Here is a 23,761-nt window from a genome sequence, read left to right as displayed (position 1 = left end):
GTGCAGTGAATCCCAGTCCATTAAGCCAGGCTTTCTGGCTATCCATCCTTTCACAGGTGTGACTGCTAAACCAGCTGCAAAACCCTTCCAGATGGATAAACCCACGGTCTATAGGGCTGTGTTTCTGCAAAGGAGGATGCCTAAAATAGGAGTTGCTGTGAGAGTGGGGTTCAAATGGAAACTCCCAGTATGACTCTACTGTAGTCTTCCTCCTTGGAAAAGTGCACCCAAACAGAACACCAGAAAGTACAAATTTGTGTCTGTTAAGTACCTTTGGAACACTTTATTAGAATGCTTTTATTAGATAAGTAGGTCTCACTCTAAAGGCCTCTTAAGAATAAGTGATATCACTTAAAATGATTTTAAGTGATATCCATTCCCAAATTTATTGAGCTGCTTTCAGTCTTTTCCTTTGAAACCTGCTCCCTTACTTACTCTTTTAAAGTACCATTTTTGATAGCCTTGTTAATCAACTCACCTGTTAATTTCATCTCAAATTTTCAGGGTTTAGCTGTACTCTTTATTCTTGTAACTATTTTTTCTCTTCTTATTCCTTTTAAATATATTCTGATTGCTTACACATTGCTGTTTTCTCCACTATATTCTCTGACTATATTTTATTATTCTGCATTTTTCTCTTTAAAGTTATCTTTTGGCAATTATGACTCCAGTACCAAGCACAGTACTACAGGAACTTCACGGGCCAGAAATTTCTGTCTTTCTTTTTCAGACTTATGCTCTTGCAAGCACTGTGGTATATAGTCCTATATGAGGGACTATGAGGAAAGCTCCCACCCTGTTTGCATTTCAGTCTTCACAATTGTCTTTCTATAGGTAAATTTATTTCCTCGGATTCAGATTTCATATTTATATAATGGTGATTATTACCGTGCTTCCAGAATTTTTAATAATATTCCATAGAATAAGGAGTGGTTAATTATCTCCTATAATTATAACATACTTGGTTACCTTAAACCAGAGAAAGAGATGGCACTTAGTCTAATATTTTTAAAGATGAGTTACTATTTACCTCAATTATTGCTTAAGATAATTTGTCTGTCTTAATAATCGTGTCAGAAGGTGCTGCTCACCTCTTGGAATGGACATAAACTAAGAATCACCACCTCTTGTGGCTAATATTATATGGAGTCCCAGTGCAGTCATTTTCCTTCATGATTTCTGACTTTATAAATCTGATGGAGACCCTAATGGCATGACTCAAAGCTAAAGAAAATCTAAACCTGTATTCTAACCTATTGTATTCTCAAACTGAGGTTGCACAAGAGACCAGGTAGCAGGCAAATGCGTTCAGGTTTCTCTATAGTTTGATAGAAACTTTTCCTTCTACTGGCTCATGACCCAGGTGCTTTTACTAACTGACTGCCTTAGAAAAGCATGCCTGATTAAACATTTCTGAGCATTGTTTCTGCCCCACCTTGCTCCCCTCTGAAACAAATGACTGTATAAAAATAATCTTTTAGGCTTATTGCAGAGAATCAAAGACTTGAACTCGGTGCACTGCTGTGAAGGGACATCAGTGGTCATCCAGAAAATACAAACAAATCATTGAGTCTGAAAAATCGTGTTTCAAAAGTAGTTCGCCCCAGTCCACAGGCACATTCTTTTCCTTCTGAAATTCAGGCTTCAAAAGCTGAAACTTGAAAATTGTGTTCCAAATATTTGTAATAAAATTACAAAAAGAGGCATCCCACGCTCCAGCAGCATGATAGCACTTGCATCATTATGTAAATAAACTGTGAATTAGGCTTGAGTTTCTCTTCAAAATGAAGGTCTTGATCACAGCTTTATGGACAGCTTTCTGGTCTGAGACTTGGTTTGACATGTCCCACAGCTTGCTCAGAGAATGACAGAAAAATTAGGATTTGAAGGGGCTTCTGGAGGGCATTTCACCTAACTCCATGCTCAGATTGGTTCAAATGACATTCCTCAGGGCCCTTTCCAACTGTGCTTTGAAAGGTTTGTGTATCTTGGAATTATATGTGATGTCCTAAAGGGTTCCTGCCACAAGCTAAATATTCATTCAAAGCATATTCATCCAAACTGAGGAGTCCAGAACAAACATTGCCCTTTGCTTAGGAAAGAAGCTTGGATGAGTCTTTCAGCTCTTAAGTTCATAAAGGTTCATTAAAAGGTGATCTTAAAGCACAAAAAGGAACAGAGCTCAAAAGTCTGGGTTTCTCTGACTTCATTTGTTGCATGGATTAAAGTGTTTGATATTGTCACTGTGGACAAGTGGCCATTTACATCATTATAATGGTCACACATGGAAAAGTCGGTGATTTCTTTCCCCTGGGCATCTTTAAGAGATGACTGTTGTACTTTGGGAGAAGTTATGTCCTCTGCATGGGCAAAACAGACTGAGCTTGACTCAGGTAGCACTTTCATTGCCAGCCTCTGGACTGTCCCAGTGAACTTTTGAAGAGCAGGAAGATGATTGCATTGTCTTCCTCACTCTCTTTTTTTGACTTGGGCAAAGCTTTCAGCCAATACCTGAAGAAGTTAGACATACCCTCTCTGGTATCTCTGCTCAAAATTCACTTTTCCCGTGATGAAGTACAAATCATTCTCATCTGACATCACTTAAACTCAATGGATGAGCAGAAATGCCTGGTTTTTTCCCTATTTCACTCTTGTCCTCCTAGCACACATCATCAGCTGTAACCCATTTTGCCTACCTGATACTTCTTGTCCACTATGTAGACACAGAGGGCATTACCTTGGAATATTTTGTTAGTACAAAGCCCAGCACACTGAGTTCCTAGGAGTTGGTGCAATTTAAACAATAAAAATAAATAACCACTTAGGAAGAAATGCCAGGTTGGAGTGAGGGGTGTTTCAAGCCCATTGCACTTCCATTTCCTTGAGCTAAAATGGTTTTGAGCCATGTTTTTTGCTAGTAGGAGGACATTTAAGAAACCAGTGATTTAAAGAGAATCTCAAAGGTTATTTGTTAAACTTTATGGTGGCAGCAGAAACAATATGCTGAAGCCAAAACTCATCCTTTCCCCAGATCAGGATGGCACCATCACACATTTCTTCTGCTCCCTAGGCTAAGATCTGCCCTGCAAAGGTCTGACAGGGGGCTAACGGACCAGGGCTAATAATCTCAAAAACGTCTGCTGGGAGATCATCCTACTCCTGCTTGGCCAGTTCTTGTAAATGGTTTTATGGAGAAAAATTGTTCCTCCAATTCCACAAAGGGCTAGAAGTGAAATCTCCCAGTGAGATGATCCTTGGGCTAACTTCTCCTGGAGCACAGTCTGGCTTGAGTAAAAAAACTGTGTCTGGCTGCTAGGTGAGCAAAGCATTTTCTCTCCCTGGGAGACAGGAAGTTTAATTGTTCTTAACCATATAAAAACATAAATGAAAAAGCCCAAACCCATATCTCTACTGATATTTCTTTGGCTCCTCAAAGAAATTACAGGTAAAGAAAACTTTGCCCTATAGGTAATGGACAGATTATTCAAAATGTAATTGGGTTATTTTTATTTTGGCACTTTGCAGCCACAAGGTGTCATTCCTTACTCACGAGAAGAACGAGTGGCTGCTATACTGCTCTCATGCAGGGCTGAAGCAAAGTTTATGGCTCCTCCAGGAGCAAGAGCAGTTAGGGAAAAAGAGAACGAAAAGCCAGTAAATGCAAAGGACAAGCATAAAACTCAACTGCAAAATCTTCTCTTCCACCTTGTGAGGAGATCACATACATGCTTTGTAATATTAGATACAGAGCTCTCCTGAATAGCTAATGGATGGAATTCAGTTTTCAGATGGAAAACTGAATGACATTGTTATTTTCCTGCAGTATTTCAGTTTTTATGAGATATATTAAAAAGTTGCACTCTCCTTAACATGCTTCTATTTAATGAAGATGTGAAAAAGATCAGCAAAAACCAAGAAAGCTTTGGAGACACATCCAGAAACACTTAACACTTCAGAATAACAAGTGACAGAAGAAAAAAACAGTGACAAAAAAGGAAAAGTCAGGCTTTCAAAAAGCTCAGCATTCACAGTCTTTTAAATAGCCAGATTTTTCAACTGTGCCTCAATAATGAAACACCTTCTTGCCAACTGATGCTTTATAAACAGCATTTCTGTCCTCAGAAATCCTAGCAGAGCACTAACAGTTCAGCTGAAATGTAGCAAAGACATTTTTCCCTTTTACCCTAGCTAATGGACATTGAATTCCCTCTGGGTTCCCCAGGTGAACTCCATGTGCTCTGAGTGGTGATTCGGCATTCAATACCAACACTGAGTGCTAGCAGGAGAGATTAGCACTGATTTGCCAAGGAAGAAAAATACAAATTACATGGCATGTGTAATTTAGTGGCATTCTGCACTGTCTCATTCAGTGCTGCTATATTTTTTTTCACCTGTAAGATTGTGTCTGAATATGCATGAATTTATGTTCCATGGTGTCATATTAGGGAGGAGGAAGGCATTTTAGTCTTCCTTTTGGGATTTCTTATGCATGTGGAAAAAGCTGTAAAGGGGAGAATTTTTTTTTCTGTCCAGTCCTTAACAAAACAGTCTTTTAGTGCATTCACACTCTGAAAATTAATTAAAGATGGTGTGTTTTCACTTGAGTAGGTATCTCCACATCTTAGTTAGTCTTAAGTGCTTTTCCTGCCTCTTGGCACCCCTCTGCAGCACAGGCCGCCACCAACTCTGCTGGCTTCATTGCCGTGGGTTGTCCCGTGTGTCAGAGCCACCAGAGAGAGCAAGCTGTCACTTAGAGCGTCAGCTGGTGGCCACTCGGTGACACAGGCGCAGCCGGAGCCTGGAGCTTGTCAGCACGACCCTTGATTACCAGCGTCATTTCAGCTTAAGGTGGAAGGAAGCCAGCTCAGCTGCTGGAGACTTGACTGAGCTGGCAGCTCAAGGAAACACTTTCTCTTTCAAATCAAGCCTGTTTCATGGGGAAATCATTGGTACACAGGAAAACATTGCCAGCTCTGTGAAAGGTCTCTAGGGAGAAGCTGCACTTCACAAGGGAATTAGCATAAACTAGGTGGGTCATCCAAGGGAATGAGAAGGAAATGATCATTTTATGCCCTTGGAAAAAAAGGGAAGGAGGGTTGTAAGTCCGGTGAAGCAGGAAGTTGCTTCAGGAGAGATTACTTTGTGTAAGTACTACAGGGAACTCAAAAGACCTCACTGGGCAGCTTCCATCCCCTGGGGTGAGCATCTCCTGCTGTCTCGCAGCTCAGCAGCTTTGGCACATTCTGCACTCAGAGCGCTGGCATGTGTTGCATTAAATACATTGGCAGATATTGCATCTCCCCAAACTAACTGGTGTATGCTGTGTGCTCGTCTCCAGGCTCGTCCCTTGTGCAGCAAGGACATCTGGCACATTTTCCCTAACAAAAACCCCAAAAGTTTTATGGCTGAACATCCTTGTTTTGGAAATAACAGCTTTGCGGGGGCCTAATTCCTTTGCTGGGAAAGGAAATGAGTCGATTGGGTGTGTGCAGCTGGGAAGAGTGAGGAGGAGTGAAGTCTTTGTGGCAGTTTCCCCCCTCTTTTTGCTGAATCACGGCTGAATACTCAAATCCAACAATACAGGACAGCATGGGACAAAATCTGAAGATCACTCTTAGGTGCAGGTAGAGCATAAAAAAATCTGCCAAAGGTCTGAGTGTATTTGTGTTCACCCTGAGATGATGACAACACACATTTTACTGTTTATTAAAGAACATTAATTTCAGATGCTGTCTGATGTAAAACCGGAAATAGATACAGTTACTCCCAAGGTAGCAGTAATAAAGTAAAGGTTCACAGAGCCCCTAGTTTCCTGGGAAATGTGCCTACAACACTGCTGTTGGAAAGGAGCAGTCAGCCTGATTTGTGTCAGACTGTGCTCAGCAAGGGGCAGAAGGGTTATACTCCTCATCAGGAAGCCCTCAAAACTCCCTGGACAGGCGTGAAGCAACTGTGGCCGGCACACGCATTAGAAGAAAGCTGGATCTCCTCAACAATTTCAAAATATTAGTGAGTTTTTTTCTGTCGCCCACCTCTGCCCCAAAGGAATGGGTTTCTCTTTCTCAAACCCTGTCTTTTGGGTGTCCTGCTATTGCTGCTGCAGATCTCTGGAGTCTGATTTCTCTTCCAGGGCACTAAGGTGTAAGTACTAACGTGAATGCTGAATTAGCTCTTCAGCTTCTATTTTCACCCAAAACCAGTTTTCTACCTCGGCTTCCTCCCAGCCCTATCTGCAAATATTGCAGTATGCATATTTTACTGCATACTCACTATATAGGATATTTTTAACCAGGTTGTTTCCACCTCTAACTCTCCTTATTTGGTTTCAACTTATTCCAAGTGCTACAACTAAAAGAAAGGTAGGAAAATCCCTATATCCATATATCTGTTTGCAGCATAAGGAGCATCACTGCCAGCTTCATGTGTCCTTGAACTGAGCTGGTCAGCTGGGCTCTGCTCCAGAGCCTGGGGACATTGGCAGGGTCAGCACAGCCTCAGTCTCTACAGACCCCTCTGTCTGGTGCCAGGCTCATTTCAGGTCCTATCACCCATCAGAAACACAACTGTGCTCACTGAACAATTTAATGCAAGTTTTCTGACAAAGATTTTCAGCTTCTGCTACACTGAATGGAAACGAGTGTGGGTAACACTGACCAAGGTTTCCTGTGATGAAGCTACCTGTGAATAAGAGAAGTCACTTGTCTACCCAGATAAGTTCAGCTGTATAGGAAACTGAATAAAGCCAAGCCATGCCATGAATACAGAAAGAGATTATATCTTCTCTGGTTATATATAAACTCAGATTCTTGCAACTCTCAAAAAGCCTACAGCAATATTTAGTTTAAAACTATTTTAAAGGTAGAAAAACAATGCCAGGAGCCTCTGTGTGAATTTCAAAATGAAGAGACTTTCTTAAGTGTAGGCCAAAAAAAAAAAAAAAACAACAAAAAGAAAAGCAAGCAAGTACCCAAACTAATCAGCTAGGCTAGTGGTAGACTATGGTTCTGTCTAGGAAAGAATTTTAGCTGCCTGTGTCACTTGGTGTCTCACCAAGCAAACCCTCTCTTCCCTCTGTGCCAAGTGAGGCAGCAGCCTAGCTGTTTGAAATCAGAGAGCAATGGAATTTTCCAAAACACAAAATTTAATGGGTTGTTACAAAACAAAAATAATTTTTGACCTCTTGCTGAAGAATGGGGGACTAATGCTTTCTATCAGCAGAGAGCTGTTAATGTGTTGAAAAGATGATGCCAGTTCCTTGATGGAGGCACGAATGAATTAGAATGAGGGAAGGAAAATTGTCATCTTGTACTGAGCACCTCATAATTTTTCTGTCAGTTGAAGAGCTAAGATTACTGCCAGCAGCAGATAATACACAGTGAAAGGAACCAAAAGCATCAAGTTGCAGGGAAAAAAAAAAAGTGTGTGAGCAGTGAGGCATGGAAGGAAGAAAGGGTAATAAAAACCTGTTCTGAACACTACATTAACCACTTAGGGGCAGACTGAAGGCTGCTAAATGGATCCTTTCTGTTGAAATGAAGAAGAGCTTGTCCCTGACACTGCTTTACTGCACATAATCGTAATATTCTGATTTTTTCTTTGAGAAATGGTGTTACAGAAAATGACAGCCAAGGTTGGTAACTGGGAAAAATGCTTCCAAAAATCCTTAACTAAATTCATTATTCCCCTGTGGAAGTAATCAGTAATTCTTTTCAGAGATCATTTAAGCACTTGAACTTGATGAGAACTGGTGCTGCTATGCCAAAAGCAAACTTCAGGCTGATTGTGAAATAGGTTGTTCTTGTTGCACTAGTTTGTTATATAAATTGTCCAGAGGGGGAACAGTAATAATACCATTTGACCTATACTGCTGACAGAAAAACACAGGTTGTAAACTGTGAATATTACAGCCAGTCACACAGTTTTCTATTTGCAACCTTTATGTCCTGCCTTAAATAATGTGGTCCTGTTTCTGCTCCCCTGACTGGGAGGCATCTGTAATTGAGATCAAAATGTGGGCTGGAGATTGAAAACTGCAAATAGTTATTCATAAACTTGTGCTTTGCAGATCACTGATTACATTCTGAAGACCTGTGTGGGTAATTCTTTCCTAATAGTAAATACATTTAGTTAGTGTGTGGTCTTTCCAATGGTGATTTGAGATCAGAGAAATGGCAGAGTAGTCTAAAGCATTCACAGCAAGTTAAAAGACGGTCTGTGAATCTTCTGGACCATCTGCTCTTTATGAGTGTGATCTCAATATCATGGTATACTGATTTGTTTTTGATATGGATCTCCTCACCTGGATTTCAGTACAGCCCTGCAAAGAGATGTAACAGCCTGGTTTGTGTGTTAGGCCTGGTGGGCAGCTCAGCCCCACACAGCTGCTTGCTCACCCCTACCATGGGTTGGGGAGAGAATAGGAGGGGCAAAGTGAGAAAATGTATGGGTTGAGATAAACGCAGTTTAATAAGTAAAAAGGGAAGGATACTAAAAAAGAAACAAACAAAAATCCATCACAAACCTACACGCACACACACAAAATCAATAACAAAAAAAGCACACAAGAAAGACAACTGATGCAAGAAATAGCAACTGCTGTCCTTGAGACAACTAGTGCCTGGCCAGTCCCCAGCTTTTATTGCTGATCATTGTTGTATGGTATGGGATGTCCCTTTTGTCACAGTGGTCAGCTCTGCCCCATGTCTGTCCCCTCCAAACCTCCGGCCCACCCCCAGCCCACTCACTGGTGCATCAATGCGAGAAGTAAAAGCAGCTTTGACACTGTGTAAGCCCTGCTCAGCAGTAGCTAACACACACCCATGTTATTATCAACACAGTTTCCATCAAAATCCTAAAAGATGGCACCATATAGGCTGCTGCCAAGAAAATTAACTCTGCCCTAGCCAAAACCAGTACAAACCAGTCAAGTGACTATGAAATGTGGTAATAGGGTGAGCAGAAACGTCTTAGGCTGGTTTTGCTGATGGCATTCCATGGAACTTCAAGTCAGGCTTTCCTTTCACAGCCTCCTCATATTTGTGGCTTATCTCAGGAATTTTACAAGTGTTTTTCCTCTTACTGTTCTCAGTGTTCCCTTGGTGCTGCTGGCTTCAGGTCACTGCCTCTGCAGCAAAATGTCCAGCGATTTCATGGTACTGGAGGAGTTCTCTGAGCACCCTTCACCATGCAAGGGAAGAGAGACTAAGCACCCTTAGGCTTAGTGTAAATTCCAGAAATAAACTGTGCCAGGGACCACTCTCAGCCCTGGAAAGCAAACATTGCATTAAAAAGCTGCTCCTGGATTTGAGCTGCCAAGTGCCAGCTAGCAAATAACTCTCCATCACTGCATAGTGACCAAGGTGCTCCACAGACCCTTTGAAGGCTCAGGGAGCTCATTAGCACAGACACAAGCCCCCACATGCTCATCATTCTTATCACCCAGTAACCCAGGCTTGTGTTGGAAGAGACCTTAAAGATCATCTAGTTCAACCCCCTGCAATGGGCAGAGATGCCACACACTTAACCAAGTTGCTGAAAGCCTCAGCCAGTCTGGCCTTGGATACTTCCAGGGATGAGGCATCTACAACTTCTCTGAGCAAGCTGTTCCAGTGCCTCACCACCCTCACAGTAAAGAATTTCTTCCTAATATCTGATCTAAACCTACCCTCTAAATGTTTAAAACCACTGCCCCTTATCCCACTGCGTGTCTACTACATGCCTTTGTACAGGTCTCACCCTCTCTGGCTTTCCTGTAAGCTCCCTTTAGGTACTGAAAAGCTGCTATACGGTTACCCTGGAGCCTTCTCTTCTCCGGGATGAACAGCCCCAATCTCTCAGTCTGTCTTCATAGCAGAGATGCTGTGGCACTCTAATCATCTTCATGGTCCTCCTCTGGACTCACTCCAACCTTTTCTGTGTGGGGGAACCCGGAGCTGGTCTCACTACTCATCACTGGGCCATTCAAGTCATTCATAGAAAAACAGTCACTTCTCACATGTGGTGTGGCCATGTTTCTCCTGCTTTTTTAAAGCTACTGATGTAAATTTACCTTTTTTTTTTTTTTTTGCTGAATTAGGTGATGTGAAATAATACCCTCAGTCATTGGCAGGTTTCCTTGCAGTACCCTGAGGGCCACCATAAATGGCAAGAACTGTTTCTTGCCCATTTAACAAACCAAAACCTCTCAAAACATTTGATTCAGTAGTGGCATTAGTCCCCAAATACCAGCCCTCTTAGGAATTAAAAATAGGGCTTGGAATTAATAGCTTAAAGATACCATTTTTCACTGAGACTGAAATGGCCATATGTGGAAGCAAACCTACTCCGCGGAACATATGCGTGTGTGCTGATGAAAGGAGGTTGTGTGTATTGGTGATAATCCTATTGCACAGGATTTTTCTTCAGGCTTGAAGAGTGATGATTTGAATATGAAAAAATAGCACTTTTAAAAATAATTTTCTCCAAAGTCATTGATGAAGTATATCCATCCAGAAAACCTGATGCGACCTCAACTTTATTGTGTTAGTCAACTCTTATGTTAATATCCTGTTATGGTCAGACCCGGAAATGGAAATCTCATTTTGTCAGTAAATTCCTATTACATTGCAATACCACATCTGATGCTGTTTTATATTAGAAACATGCAGCTAGGACATTCTTGCAGTTTGTTCACATTGCTTTCCCTGCTTGCTAAGTCCCCTGTATTTTATTTGTAAAACTTCCATAAGCTGTCCAGAGATGACCAGAGTTCCTTGTTTTATTTTACAAAACAACTAAGCCAACTCGAGCACTTTGGAAATGGCAAGGAGAGCTCTAGAAAGATCTCATCCTCACAGGAAGTTCTCATGAATCTGGAGATAACTGGATTTTCAAAGTGGGTGCAAAGATGAGTGCAAAATAAACCCCAAAAAAAGAGTCCCCACCACATAGTACTGTACCAAGCTGAGCAATTCTCCAGACTGTGAAAAAGATCAACACAATTTCAGTTTAGAACACTGTTCTGCAAAAGTTCTGTAAATGGTTTACCAACATAAGTGTGCAGAGGTTCTCAGACTGTATTGTGCAAGCTCGTCCATGGGAAGAAGCTTGTGCAAAGGGAAAAGTATCATACCAAATATTACTGCTACAGGACACATCAGAGTTCAAGTCTAGTGTATGAAAGGAAACTCCTGCATGTTCTAGCCACATGCCAAACTTTTCATAAAAGTGGCTGAAATTCAAAAGGTTACTAGCTCAGTGTACCTGGAGAGCTTGTTTTGCACTTAAAATTCACATGTAATTGCTGCTAGTGTTCTCTTTAGTCACTATATATTCCACCTTTTCTGGTCCCAAAGCAGTATGGTTGAAGATAAGTTTTCCTACACATTTCTCACCCTTTCTCCCTATCTCTCAGGCTATCACAGTGTGAGAAGTTATAACTCACCATTTAGGCTTAGCATGCTCTCTTAAAGGCTCTTGACACACCATATGGTCAATGACCTCTGCAGAATCTGCTGCTTCTGAGAATGCTTTTTGAGATTTAAAGAACATAATTTTTGCAGCAGAGGTTGCTAGGTTGAATGGAAGGTATTGGTATTGATAGAAGGACTGTTAGTAGCTTCTGCAGGGGAAGAAGTAAGAATAATAAAGGCTGAGAGAAGCTCAAACTACTAAAAAGGAGAGAGAATCATGCTCAGCTTGAAATGTAGGTCAGAACTACTTCAGATTTATTTTTATACAGGTTCATTTCATCCACTTCATTGCTACAAAGAAAATCTGTCTTCTTCAGTTACCTCAGCCAACACAAATAATTTCTGTGGAGTTTCACCACCTCAATTACAGGTACTAGTTAATATCACAGGGCTAGAGACCAATCAGGAAGCATTGATTGATTAAGCTGGAGTCAATGGTAAGAAAAAGAGGCTTGCCAAGACATCTGACATCCCCAGTAGAAATGCGATTTCACATACCCTAAAGCTGATGGAGCTTGCCTTGGGGACAGGTGACCCAAGTAACTGCAATGCTCACATACCTGTTTTAGATGCTTTAAAATGTTAAGTTTCCATTCAGTATCTCACTCAGTGTATTCCACATGTTTCTAGTAATACCTTGTACAGAACAGGGAAAAACAAGATGCCAGTATAGACAGCTCATTTAGGAATGATCTGCTTTTGCCCCTAGTTCAGCATCTCAAGTTATACAAATCCTAAGTGTCTAAGTGTGATGGGATATGCAAAGGATTATGCTTTCATGAGAGAGAGCTAAGTAGCAGAAGCAAATGAGCTCTTTAGCAACAAAGATCCTGGTTTTACACAAATATGCCAGCTAAAAATGTTAGCAGCAAGAGGAATATGGAAATAGATGATAAAATAATCATAGAATCATTTAGGCTGGAAAAGACCTCCAAGATCATCAAGTCCAACAGTTAACACAGTACTGCCCAGTCCACAACTAAACTGTGTCCCTAAATGCCACAACTGCATGCCTTTTAAATACCTCCAAGGAGGGTGACTGCATCACTTCCGTGGGCAGTCTGTTCCAATGCTTGACAACCCTTTCAGTGAAGGAATTGTACTTAATTTTCAGTCTAACCCTCCTATCTGCCCGACAGGCTTCAGCTGTCACATCATCCACCAATTCCTCCTCCAATATTAAAAACTATCTGCCCAGCAGGTACATTCCCTAGTTGCCTTTCTTTCCAGCTTTGTTTTCCACACATTCCAGGACCCTCCTAGACTATTTTCTCTTTGCTGTATTTCCAGCAGACGTCTGGTGAGTTGAAGTCTACCGTGATTACAAGGTCCAGTGGTTGTGAGATTTCTCCCAGCTGCTTACAGAATATTTAATCTGCCTTTTCATCCTGGTTGTATGGTCCATAATAGGCTCCCATCAGGATATCTGCCTATCTTCCCCCTGATTCTTACCCATAAACACTCAACCCTATCATCACCATCACTAAGCTCCACACAATCAAAACACTCACCAACATACAGGGCTACCCCACCACCTCTCCTTCCTTGCCTACTCCTTCTGAAGAGTTTGTAGCCTTCCATTGCAACACTCCAGTTGTGCAACTCATCCCTCCATGTTTCTGTGTTGGAAATTTCCTTGCTGCACTGTGGATTCCAGTTTATTGCCTGTGCTGCATGCACTGGTGTAGATGTACCTCACCTGGGTTATTGGTCCTGCCACCTTCCTGGAAGGAGAAGCCCTATTTCCTGCCTGACCATTGCAGGCATTTCTGTGGTTTTTGACAAATCAGTGGCCCTTGCATGGATCTCCATCCTCTCTCTCCACTGAGACAGCAGGCAAGGACCTTGCTAGTGCTCTGTCCCTCAAACACTGGCATGCTCCTCCAAGGCTTATCTCCAGTAAGCCTGGTTTTACCCCTTTCCCCCTTCCAAACAGAGGAGTAACCAAAATTTTTCTGAATAGATTTTTTTAATTTTTAGAGTTTCATGAGGCATCAACTGCTCTTGGTAATTCTCTTCTTAACGCTACCATCAAAGTATGCCTTATCAAAACATACATCTTTGCTGCTGCATTTATATTCACCCTATTTAAAGCCAAGGCAAAATATTTTTTGAGTGCAAGGTACTAAAATAATCATAGGAGCATACAGAGGAAAGGGTTTGAAAAGACTCAATTACAGATAACAACAGGAGACTACTTACAAAGCCTGACATTTCCTTTACCAAACTAGGACTGATGTAGGACACACATTTCTCCCTATAAATTTTGTCTCATCTGTGAAATGCAAAGGCATCCAATCATCCAGCAATATAAGATATATTTATCATTGTGTAATTAGCTAGCTGTTTGTTTTCTGCTCTTTTCCTAACTAAAGGTTCATGCTAAAAGATCCCTAAGTCCTGGAATATCTACAGGTTTGCAAACATACATGACCAGTGCGAGGGGCCTAAATGTCACATTTAATATTATCACCACACATAAAAAATGAACAGAAAGATATATATTGGGTAAAAATTTTAACTAACAAACAAACAACTGGAGAGATCCCAAAACTGGAAGTGCTATAAATTATTTTCAGGCTGAATGGAAATAAAGCCAGCATGAATGTGTAGATTTCATTAACAATTGGGCTCAGAAATAATTGCAAGTGTGTGTCTTAATTGTGCTTCATATATTTCCATAGAATGGCAGATTAGCTGCCTGTTGGTCTTCAAAATGTTCATAATAATTGCAGTGATTGAAAAGAAATACTTCTTTAAGTGACACTACCCTAGGAAATGCCTGGCTGGCTAGTACTGTGGCATATGAGAAAACATGGCCCTGTTCTGTCTGCCTCCAACCAGGGCAGGAAACAGAATCTATGGGATTGCACAGGCACAGCTGGGAAAGAGTTCACCGCTTCAAATCTCTTAGAAATGCAACGGGCACACCTGAGCAGTTTATACCTACAATTATTTTTTATGAGACATTCTGTCTTTTACAGGATGTTCCAAGCTTATACTCCAGGCTACAAGGCAGCTTTGCAAATGAGATTGGATCACCTGGTTTCTCCCACCTTGATGCAGCAGGATGACTCCAGGGTGTAACCTGAATGTCAGTCTGACACCTGCTGTTGGCATCTGAAATCTTTTCACTGTCTTCAGGAGGATCATTCAGTTGATCATTTCCTGATGTTGATACTATCATTCTACTGCTTCTCAGGAAAAAAAAATTAAATTCTTCAGTGCTGAAGCCATTATACAAGGGCTAGAGAAGCTGCCAGGGAGGACATGCAACACTTGAGACTATAAATACCCTGCCTTATGACAGTGTGCACGGCTTGGCAACAACTCATATTGACACCTGCCTTATCTACAGGAGATGACAGGATTTAGGCTGAGAAGGAGGACAAGGGCAGCAGACACGCAGGGAAGCAGGAATTTGTTATCCTGTAAGTCAGTACAGCTTGTAATGTGCCATGATAATATAGACCTGCAAGAGGTGGAGTCAAAAGTCCATCAAAAGTTACTTTGTTCAATTAATGGTTAATCTGATGCATAAAGGCTGCAGTTTTAAAGACATTTCCCCTCCACAGCCCTTTCTGTATCAATGTCTTGCTGATCAATGTCTTCTGAAGCTCTTAGTGCCTCCCTCCCTGCTCTGTTACTGTCAGTTAAACACAAGCTCTGAATGCTGCAACATCCCCTGCAGCCATCTAACCCACACACAATCCAGCCCACTACTCTTGTCAGCATTTCTGTCATGTCAGGAGCTACAACAACTTGAGCAGCCTTTAGAGAAAAAGTGTCTTCAACAAAACCACACATATCCCATTCTTTTGGCAGACAAATCAGTTATCCTCTGAAAGACTTGTAAAGTTACTTCAAAGATCTCCTGCTCTAGCAGATCATGTAGTCTCTTTCCATCTCCATGCACCTGCTGCATGTGTGATGTAAAACATTGCAGTGCTATTGCACTGCTCCAACTACCTGAAAGGAGATTGTGTTGTGGTGGGAGCCAATCTCTTCTGCTGTGCCTACAGTGAGAGTACTAAAAGAAATGGTCTTAAGCTGAGACAGGAGCAATTCAAATTAGATATTAGAACAAAATTTTCATTGTTAAGATGATCAGACTTCAGAATAGGCTAGCCAGGGATGGTGGAGTCACCATCCCTGGAAGTGTTTAAGAAGCATCTGGATCTGGTGCTGGGTGGTGTGGTTTCGTGGTTTAGGGGTTTCAGTGGTAGTGCTGGACTGACAGGTGGACTTGATGATCTTAAAGGTCTCTTCCTACCCTGATTGTTCTATGATTTTGCTGGGGTGCAATCCTAACTAGGGCACCTACCTTGTGATCATTTGCATCAGTGCCCCTAAAGTGAGGTTATGAGGTCCTGTAAACATAGCCAGGACTGCTTGGGAACAGCCAGGGCACAAATTGCTCCTGAGAGTTGGGGGAATGCCACTGAGATCAGACAGGAAACCCATCTGCAGCTGCCTCTGTTGTTGCAGTTTAAACTGGGCACCTCCTCAGCTGTGCCAAGGTGCCTCTATTGGTAGGCAAGGAGGAATAAAAGACAAAATTCAGTTTACTGAAATGACACAAATCCCCTTTCACTAATTCAGGTTACAAGACAGTAAAACAATTTCTCACACTGGCACAACATGGAAAGTGGTAAAGTCATCACAAGCAGTTTCAGATAACTTGCCATAGGGGCTGAACTTCTTCAAGCATCCCTGCCACTGGGAAAGATGCCAGTGACACCTGCATCCCCGCTGAACTGACTAGGGAGAGTAAGGGTCAACAGGAAAGGATGAAAATCACACCTTCCTACAAAGCCAGCAAACTCTCCATGGTGAGGCTTTGCCTGTAAACTGCAGAGAAGAGTCTCTGGAGACTCTGGGAGTTAATTGTTTGGGATCTCCGCAATGGTGGTCCAGTACTCTCTGCACTAGGACATGGAACCCTGGGATTAGAAACATCCCTGTATTTACAGGCTAGGCTTACACTCTGATAGTGTCAATACCCAGGCATTACTGTAGCTGGAGGAGCAGGAACAGCAGCCTGCCTGGGCAATCATGCTCTACCTCCTGACTAGGGAACAAGGAATGGTAAACCATGCACTTTGCTGTTTTAACCTAGTCTTGGAAGCACTGATCTGCCTGAGTTTAGTTTGCACCTTCCCTACCTCAAAACAGGTCCAGTCTCCTAAGCACTAAAGTAGGAATGATACAGTAGCCTTGGTAGTAGTGCTACTAATTAAAAAATACACACACACACAAAAAAAACCAACCAAACAAAAAAACCCATTGTCATCTTACTGCAAAAGTTCCATACTCTTGTCTTCTATCATAAAAGTTTCATACCTTCTTGGTGTTTCTCAAGAGCATTCTTTCCTCCTCACAAAGTAGCAAACCAACTCCCATCACAACCAGCCAACCCACTCTTTTATAGCACTCTTCTTCTCATTGGTTACACCTGTGGCCTGTTAAAGTCAGGCCTGTTCCTAATCTTTGATAATTAGCCCAGCTGCAACTCCTTAGGGGTAAGATTACTTTCTGCACTATCTTTATTTTCTTATATTTTATCCCCCTACAGAAAGCCCTGCCTTGCTGCCATCATTTATTCTTCTTTTCTTTTTTTCTTTACACAACCTGGGCTCACCATATGTGTCAGCTCATGGTAGGAAACTGGGGTGTAGGAGGTGGAAGCAGTATTCCAGGAGAATGCTGCAGGCAGGCATGGAAGGAGCTCATCATTTTTCCAGGTAAGAGGCCTGTGGCTGTCTGGCAGCAGCCAAAGAGGCAAGGTTCATGCTTCAAATACTATGTCAGAAGCAAGACAGTGGAGTAGTAGCATGAGGAACTGTTATGCTTAAGAGGTCACAGATCCAAAAATTTATAGTTTTTGTAGAGCAGGTGAATAGTGATGAAATAAAAATAACCTTTCTGGAAGTTTTAGCTGATGGGGAACTAGACTCAATACATAAGTAACTATATGAAATTTTATGGCCTTTCTTAGACTTGATGGTCTAACTTTTCCCTCCTCGGTCTTAGAAAAAATATTAAATTCACAATTTTTCTTTTTGCTTCCTGCCAGAACAAAGAACCCAGACCCAGGTTCATTGGTGGAAGTAAGCATATGTGTATCCAGTGAGCATTTTTCTGCTGAGCCATGAGAAAAAATTGGCAGAAAAGGAAGGAAGAGGTCAGCAAGTATTCTGTGTCCATCATAAAAGGATGCAGTTACAGTAAGGAAAAGAGAGCAGAGGAGAAAAGGAATACAGTGAATTTTATTGGGAGATAGATGTTCATATCCAGATAAGATTGGTTGACATTGCTGTATATTAAAAGCTCACAGCTTACTTCTTTCTTTTACTAATACATTCATTTTTTGTTTATTTTCTTTAAAGGATGTGTTTATTCTTTACAGCAAACTGTAAAGACTGCAAATCATGTCCATCTCAGCAGTAATGGTATCTGTCTTGGTAAAATCACCTCTGACAATTTAGAGATCTGGTTAGTGTCAAGAAAAAACACGATACATTTATTTGGTAAGTGACACCAATTTCAAAGTGGTCATGTTTCTTGTGAAGGCCATGGTATACAGTAGTCCGTGACACACAGGAGTGCAGCAGTGTAGTACTATACCAGCAATATAACTCTCACTGGACTCACATTGTTGCTCTCACTGAAAGCATTTCAGATTTTTTAACGAGACATAAATGACTTTGATCTCCCAGATCCACCACACACTTGTAGAGTGCTTGAAATATGAGGTTTATGCAGTAATCCACCCCTTTAGGATGGAGGGTGACCAATCACAGTCCTGCTGCAGTGAAAATGATCCTTTCACTGAAACCAGGCATCGCTACCAGAAGCAAGCCATAGGATTTCCAGGGCTGCCGAGCCTCTTCCTTTGCTCTCATCCAATAAGCATCTTTCTGTGCTTATATTTACGAGAGCAATTAGGCAGCTCACGTGCTGTGTTTCTATAATGTGGCTGTTACCGCATGACAAAAACCCTCAATGGCAAAGTGCAACAAGCAAAATGCTGCAACTTGTGGATTTTAATTTGGTCCAGAGAAAGGAGGCATGTATCCCTTCAATGTAGCACAGGTTCAGCAGCACCGAGGCTCCCTGCACAAGGAGTTTGCTAAGCTGTCCCCAGCCATGGCGTTATCTCACAACAGGTGCCGAGGCAGCCGCCGTCCCCATGGAGATGAGGTGACGGAGCCAGGGAGAGGCAGATGAGTTCTGGACCAAAGGTTAGCCTCTTCTAGGTCTCGAAGTGACCCAGCTTTTCTGGAAAGGAATTGGGTAATCCCTTTCCCAGGAGGCCAGGACTGACCTGACGATGACAACCACCCCCCTCGTAGCTTAAACCCGTTTTAATGAACCCAGAGGAGAATTCCCGCGGGGCGAAGGCTGAAGGTGCAGCTGCGGAAGGCACGGTCTGCTGGGGAGGGCCGGCGCTGCGGCCGCCTCAGGTGGTGCCCCGGCGGCGGGGCCGGCCCAGGCCTGTGTAGCGCCGCGGCCGCCGGCAGATGGCCCCCGCCACAGCGCCGAGCGGCGGCATCGGCCGAAGGAGGGGCCGGCGTCGCCGCCGCGCTAAATCCCCGAGCCCACTGCCCTCCTCCTCCTCCTCCCTCGCCGCGATGGCTTCCTAAGGGCGATGCTCCCGGCCGCCGCCGCCGCCTCCCCGCTCTGTCGCCGGGTGCTCGGCGGGTGCGGGCGAGCGGGCGGCTCCCGCGCGGTTCGGGGGCCGGGTCGGGGCCCTCCCGGGGCGGGGGCAGCCGCCGCCTCCCGCCGGTGCCGGGCGGGGGAGCCGGGCGGCGCGCAGGCGGGAACGGGAGAGCCGGCGCGGGGGCCGCCGTGAGCCCGCAGCGCCGCGCCTGACGGCCGCCTGCGGACCCTCCATCCCTGCCGGGAAATGCCCCTCCTGGCCGGGGGCGGCATGTAGCGCGGGGGGAGCGGGCTCCGCGGGGGCGGGAGAAGCCCCTTCCCTCCGCCCGGGCTCACAGCCGCGCACACACCCGCGCTCCGCAGCGAGGCGCACGGCCGGCCCTCCTCCTCCTCCCCCGCCCGCTGGGTGCATGCCCGCCTCGCCCGGCGCAGGGACGGCGCGCCGCTGAAGCAGCCCCGCCGCCGGGCACCCCCGGGCGCCGGGCAGCGCCGCCGCCATGGCCGAGGAGAGCTCCGACGTCCCCAAAGAGTTGATCGGTGAGGGACGGGGCATGGCGGCGGGGATGGGGGCTGCGGGGTCCCGGGCGAAGGTGCTGCGGGGGCAAGTTTGGAGGCCGCCGTGCGCGGGATGCAGCGCTGCCGGAGATGGGGCTGGGGGGAATCCGGGGCTGGGTCTGTGGAGCCGGGGAAGCGCCGCGGGGGCCGGCCAGGGAGCCCGGGGGCTCCGCTCGGGGCTGGAGGGACTCGGAGGAGCCGCGGGGGGCGGCGAGGCCGCGTTGCTGCGTGCGGGCAATGGGCGGGCGGGGGTGCGGGGCTGCGGCGGGCAGGGGAGGCGGCCGCGGGCAGGGGCTGAGCCCCGGGGGCCGCGGGAGCACGGTGTGTGTCCCCCCCGGAGCGGTGTGTGCGGGGTGCCGGCAGGCTGCCAGCGCTGGCGGACGCGCTGGGAAGCTGCCCCGGCCCCCCGCACCGCCGCCCGCCCGGGGCACGTCCTCAGCCTGGCGGCACGGGCTGCGGCTCCGCTCTGTGCTGTTTTATTTATCCTCCCGGGTTTTGCCTAGTTTAAGTCTCATTTTCCTCTGGATGTAGGAGGGAGTGAGGGTATTTGTAATTAAAGTTTTATGGCCCCGTGCACACGAGCCTCCATCCTGCGTGGTGTACGCTTAGGAACTCAGTCACAGGTGATGGCGAGGACCCTGAAAATGCTGTCACCTCTTTTGGGGAGCTTCCAATAAATGGATCGTTACACAGGCGGCGTGTGTGTAACCAGTGTCATTTGGGGATAACCGGTCTGATGCTCCAGGCCCTCAGCTACCTTGTTCAGGCCGAATTTCCTTTGGTTTTGCTTGTTGAAGAGCTGTCTAGAGATCTCACCGGCATTGTAATGATTTAAAGCGTTGTCTTAAGGACAGATGGAAACAGAAATTTGTCAGACAGCAAGGTATACGTGGCGTTGAATACAATCCTTCAAACCTTACTTAGGTAATTTACATTGTTGCATTTCCTTCAGTTTCCTCAGCAAGTGATTTTAGCATTTATCAAATACTGGTAAAGTCTGGGTGGGCATTTGCAGCTGCTGCAGATATTTTTTTTCTGTAGAGTCAAAATAGCTCTATTTTGCAGTCCTCTTGGTCTCCAAACCATGTGGTTTACAGAGAGACCGTAGTCTATAGCTTGCTGCTAAGAAATTATGAGCTGGGAAGAGTTCTAGGAGTAGCTATGGTTAAAACCATGCAGTTTTCCTATTTTAAAGTGGCCAGGCATGTTTGAGTGCTAATACACAGTATTTCTTACTCACCATGGGTCTGCACTCTAGTGTTGTAGGTGAGGTGCTGCATACTACAGGGAAAAATAAGGTGAGCATCTTCACAGCCTCCTCTGGTGGCTTTGAACCATCTTAAGAATTAACCCTCAGCCCTGGTGCCCTGCACTCAGCTTGATTTGTCAACGGCTGTTCTGAGGTGTGTGGATCTGTTCATGTAGATTGGTTTAATTTCTAGCAGTATTTTGGTGTCCACATGTTAAAATTTAACCTCTAAATAGGCTCTTTGTAATAACTATGTTTTGAGAGCAGGATGAAGGGATGTGCTTTAACACAGAGTGATTGGAGTGTGGAGATTAAACTGGGGATAGGAGTGTTTGAGCTGCAGTTTTTGTTCTGTTACTCACTTCCCGTGTGACCTTTGTCAGGTCTCGTAGGTCATAGTCTTCGAAGAAACCCTCTCTTACGGCTGGCTTGCCTGGATCCACTCCTCCCAGGTGTGGATGTCTGAAGCCTCCAGCATGAGAAAAGTGAACCTTAATGTTATGTTTCCATCTCTCAGTCTGAAAATTTATTTTGTGAGTCCACTTGCCACCCAACATCAGGGAATTCCCAATGGGGGGAACTGTCTTCAGTCCCATGAAGAGTATGAAATCTCTATCTTAGCTCTTTGAAGTAGTGTTTTTAGCCCTTTCAGGCAGATAGAGCCTTGTGAGGAGCTGGCATCCTGATGATGCTTTGTGCAATCTGGGGTCCCAGGCCCCTTAGTCTCCCTATGGCTTGTTGGAGTAAGAGTGCTGGAGCTGAGGGCTTGCAGTCATTCCCATTTCTGCTGTGTAGGACCCATGGAACAGCAAAGGGAAGTGCACCTCTACATGCAGGTGTGTCAGGAGGAAGTCCCCTGCTAGATGCAGGCACCTGGAGCTGTTTGTGGCAGAGGAGAAACCAAAAAGCACAGGCTGCACATGGAGGTAAAGTGGCAGAGAAGCAGCAAGACCTTCTGCAAGGAGACAGGACTCGGTTAAAAAGACTCTATGGTCAGCTTGCTGCTGGGTTCCCGAGCAGGGGCAGAAAGACCGGCACTGGGCATTACCCGTGGGAGAGGAGGCCTTGGGAGAGCAGTTCTCATCGGGCTGGACTTTCCCCCGGGTTCCGCTCACCTGGCTGCCCCGGGATCTTGCAGCCTGGCCCCGGCCCAGGCGGTTGCTCCGGGAGCCGGCCGCGCTGGCTGCCTGCCACCGGGGCTGCGCCTTGGGACAGGCTGCTCTGGGCCAGCCGCTGCCACCGAGGAGCTTTTGTGTCCCCATAGGGAAATTAAAATTCCTGGGGAAAACATGCCGATTCTGCAGAAAGAGCTCTTTCGGGTGAAGAGTCTCTCTGACCGGCCACGTTTCTGACTTGCACACCCTTCTGCCCCGCAGGCAGAACACAGTGGCCTGGGTTAAACATCCAGGCTTAATAAATGGTGTGTTGTTTGTGCTAACGTCTTCTGACTACCGAATGAAAATTGTGCAGAAAGCGCTATACAGAGCACTATAATTAAAAGCCTCAGGAATAGCCTATTATCTTTCATTTTTGCTTTTAAACTTAAGCGTGCCCGAGGGCAAAGTGTATGTGTCTGGAGAGGGTGGAGACTTTCCTTTTACAGATGCCTGTTGTTGGGCTGGAAATAGGTTAATGTGTTGAAAAGATTTCTTTCTCATTCTCTTTCAGTGGGGGCTGGGGAGTGAAACTTACGGAAGGTGCCAAATTGGCTCTTCTAGATGAACTCCTCTGTTTATCTCTCAATTACATCAGTGTCAGTAGTTGTATAAGCTTTCTAGACACAGTTCCCTGTGTGTCTGTTCCCTTCAGGCCAGGGTGCAAATGTTCAGGGGAAAAGCTGGTTCGTGTCATAATTGGCAGAGACTGTGTAATCATGTGTGTGCATGTACATATTAAAGCGTTATGGCAACTAAGGTAGCTTTGGTGCTGGCACCATGGAGTGGCTACGTTGTTGCTGGGATTTGGACCAGGACCAAAGCTGCCTCCACAGCATCCTCTGCATAGCTGCCAGGTGTTACTATCTGGAAGTCTGCTTGGTTTGCTTCGCTACTTCAATGCACAGAGTGCAAAATGTGTGAACAGTTGCTCCTCCATTGCCTGACCCATTTAGCCTCCTTGATATTAACAAGAGGTGGAAATTCGTGCAGTGCAAGAAGCTAATTTGCTTTCGTAAGCTTTTCAGCTACAAATAATAGCAGTGAGGAATTTGCTTTATTTTCCCAGAATGGAGCTAAGCAGTGCTGTGGCTTGTCTTGGGAATGCTTTTGATATGTAAGTAGTGCTGGGAAAAAAAATACCAAATTATGTTGAGAATCCAGGCATATGACATCAATAATGCTATCATAGTAGACACAAGTTATTGTGTAGATGGCATACTTAGAAAATAGTACTTGTGTTAGGTTGTGTTTAGTACTGGTGCATGTGCAGGAGACTCCCATGAGTGCAAGCAGTTGGACAACATAGCTCTGAGTCTTTCTGAAAACTCAACAGTGGCATCTGTTTCCTTCTTGTGTTGACACTGAAGGTATTTAATGAAGATATTTTCTTTTGTTTCAGAAAGTGTCAGGGATGTTATTGGGAGGAAAATCAAAATTTCTGTCAAGAAGAAAGTAAAGCTGGAAACCAAGGGAGATAAAGTGGATAACAAAATATTGGTAAGTACAATAGAATGACTCAGATTACAAATGCAGAGGAAAAGCCAGTATCTTTTCAGAATGCATTAAATCTCCTCTGGAAGTATTCTTTGAACTTTCTGTGTGCCATAAGATGTCCATGTGATTTATTTTCTTACTTTTTCTTGCTTTCATGATAGCCTGCATAGGGTTGGTGTGCAGCCGTGTATGTG

The 23,761-nt window shown here is 44.6% G+C and overlaps 1 protein-coding gene and 1 long non-coding RNA gene across 5 annotated transcripts in view; one reads left to right on the top strand and one right to left on the bottom strand.

Annotated features, from left to right (window-relative positions):
- Positions 1-7,910: 7,910 nt before the first annotated feature.
- LOC135443249 (uncharacterized) lies at positions 7,911-16,850 on the bottom strand. The gene is made up of 3 exons (XR_010438912.1): positions 16,794-16,850; positions 9,793-9,912; positions 7,911-9,264 (listed from the first exon to the last, which is right to left on the bottom strand). It is a non-coding gene; the product is annotated as an uncharacterized LOC135443249 (long non-coding RNA).
- A 2,403-nt stretch (positions 16,851-19,253) lies between these two features.
- Positions 19,254-23,761, top strand: part of CARMIL1 (capping protein regulator and myosin 1 linker 1) — a 190,616-nt gene continuing 186,108 nt past the window's right edge. For 3 of the 4 annotated variants that reach the window (XM_064705711.1, XM_064705709.1, XM_064705710.1), the window contains exons 1-2: positions 19,255-19,649; positions 23,473-23,570. In XM_064705711.1, coding sequence (XP_064561781.1) covers positions 19,610-19,649; positions 23,473-23,570 — 138 coding nt within the window. In that variant the 5' untranslated portion in view covers positions 19,255-19,609. Of the gene's footprint in view, positions 19,650-23,472; positions 23,571-23,761 lie in introns of all 4 variants that reach the window. The other variant, XM_064705708.1, reaches the window with a different exon arrangement.

The sequence above is a fragment of the Zonotrichia leucophrys genome, chromosome 2, assembly GCF_028769735.1.
Source record: "Zonotrichia leucophrys gambelii isolate GWCS_2022_RI chromosome 2, RI_Zleu_2.0, whole genome shotgun sequence".
Classification (NCBI taxonomy): domain Eukaryota; kingdom Metazoa; phylum Chordata; class Aves; order Passeriformes; family Passerellidae; genus Zonotrichia; species Zonotrichia leucophrys.
Note: the sequence above shows the minus strand (reverse complement) of the source record. Positions and strands in the feature narration are given on the sequence as shown.